This window comes from Bison bison, unplaced genomic scaffold (assembly GCF_000754665.1).
Source record: "Bison bison bison isolate TAMUID 2011002044 unplaced genomic scaffold, Bison_UMD1.0 scf7180017864492, whole genome shotgun sequence".
Classification (NCBI taxonomy): Eukaryota; Metazoa; Chordata; class Mammalia; order Artiodactyla; family Bovidae; genus Bison; species Bison bison.
This window is the reverse complement of record NW_011495051.1, coordinates 3684855-3685825: the sequence shown is the minus strand read 5'-3', so window position 1 is coordinate 3685825 and position 971 is coordinate 3684855. Positions and strand designations below refer to the sequence as shown.

General features: G+C 63.9%; 1 protein-coding gene across 1 annotated transcript in view; it reads right to left on the bottom strand.

The window, feature by feature from the left end:
* FEM1A (fem-1 homolog a (C. elegans)) overlaps window positions 1–971 on the bottom strand; it is a 3929-nt gene that overhangs the window by 1780 nt on the left and 1178 nt on the right. Inside the window, exon 2 of the mRNA XM_010828164.1 lies at window positions 2–971. This exon is cut by the window's right edge and continues 2 nt beyond it. Within this exon, the coding sequence (XP_010826466.1) occupies window positions 2–971 (970 nt within the window). The remainder of the gene's footprint in view (window position 1) is intronic.

Below are 971 nucleotides of genomic sequence, written 5' to 3'. Positions count from 1 at the left end.
TGAAGGCGTTGGTGGCGTCCATGTGGGCCCCCGCCTCAATCAGGGCGTTCATGATGCCCGGGCAGTTGTTCTGTGCTGCGATGTGCAGTGGGGTGTTGTTGTCGAAGTCCCGGCTGTCTGGGTCGGCCCCGCAGTCCAGCAGCACCTTGACCACCTGCAGGGAGGGGAACCTGCCCACCGGGTAGCGGCCCACGTTGGTGGTCTCTGCATCCACGGCCATGTGCAAAGGGGTGAAGCCGTTCTTGCCACGAGGGGCGCACTTGAGCAGCCGGTAGACTGTCTGGTGTTTCAGGTGCTCCTGGTCCGGCGTACACTCCACCTTCTCCAGCAGGTAGAGCAGGTGGAGGATGATGGCCAGGGCCTTGGTAAACTGTGCCGAGTCCCCGGGCTCCTTGGGCAGCTGCAGGGCCCGCTCCACTTCCCGCACCCCTTTGCACAGCACCCCCATGAGGTCTGCGAAGCCGATGGGCGTGCCTAGGCTGCCCTTGGCCGAGCGGTCCTGGAGCACGTAGGAGAAGAGTTCGGCGAAGGACAGGAAACTGCTGGCCGTCATGGGACTCAGAGGCTCCAGGTTGTTTTGCTGCATGTCCAGGGCATACTTCCAAAGGCGGATGCAGCGCTCGAAGTTGCCCGAATCGGCGTACACAGCGCCCCGGTAGCGGATGTAGTAAGACGTGTCCGGGTGGGAAGGACCTAGGATGCGCTCTCGGATCAGCAGGGCCTGCATGCGCATCTCATCTGGGTCGGTGATGAGCGCCTCCAGTTCCTCGGTGGTGTTCACCTCCCTCGAGTAGTCATAGGCCAGGACCAGTTGCGGGGGCTCCGGTTTGGGCAGATACTCGCCCCCCTGGTGCCGCAGCTCCATGGCCCGTCTCCAGTGTTTCAGGGCCCCGAGCAGATCCCGCTTCTTATCCACGTAGGTGGCTCCCAGCAGCTCCAAGGCTTCCACGGCGGGCTCCCTGCTGGGGGGG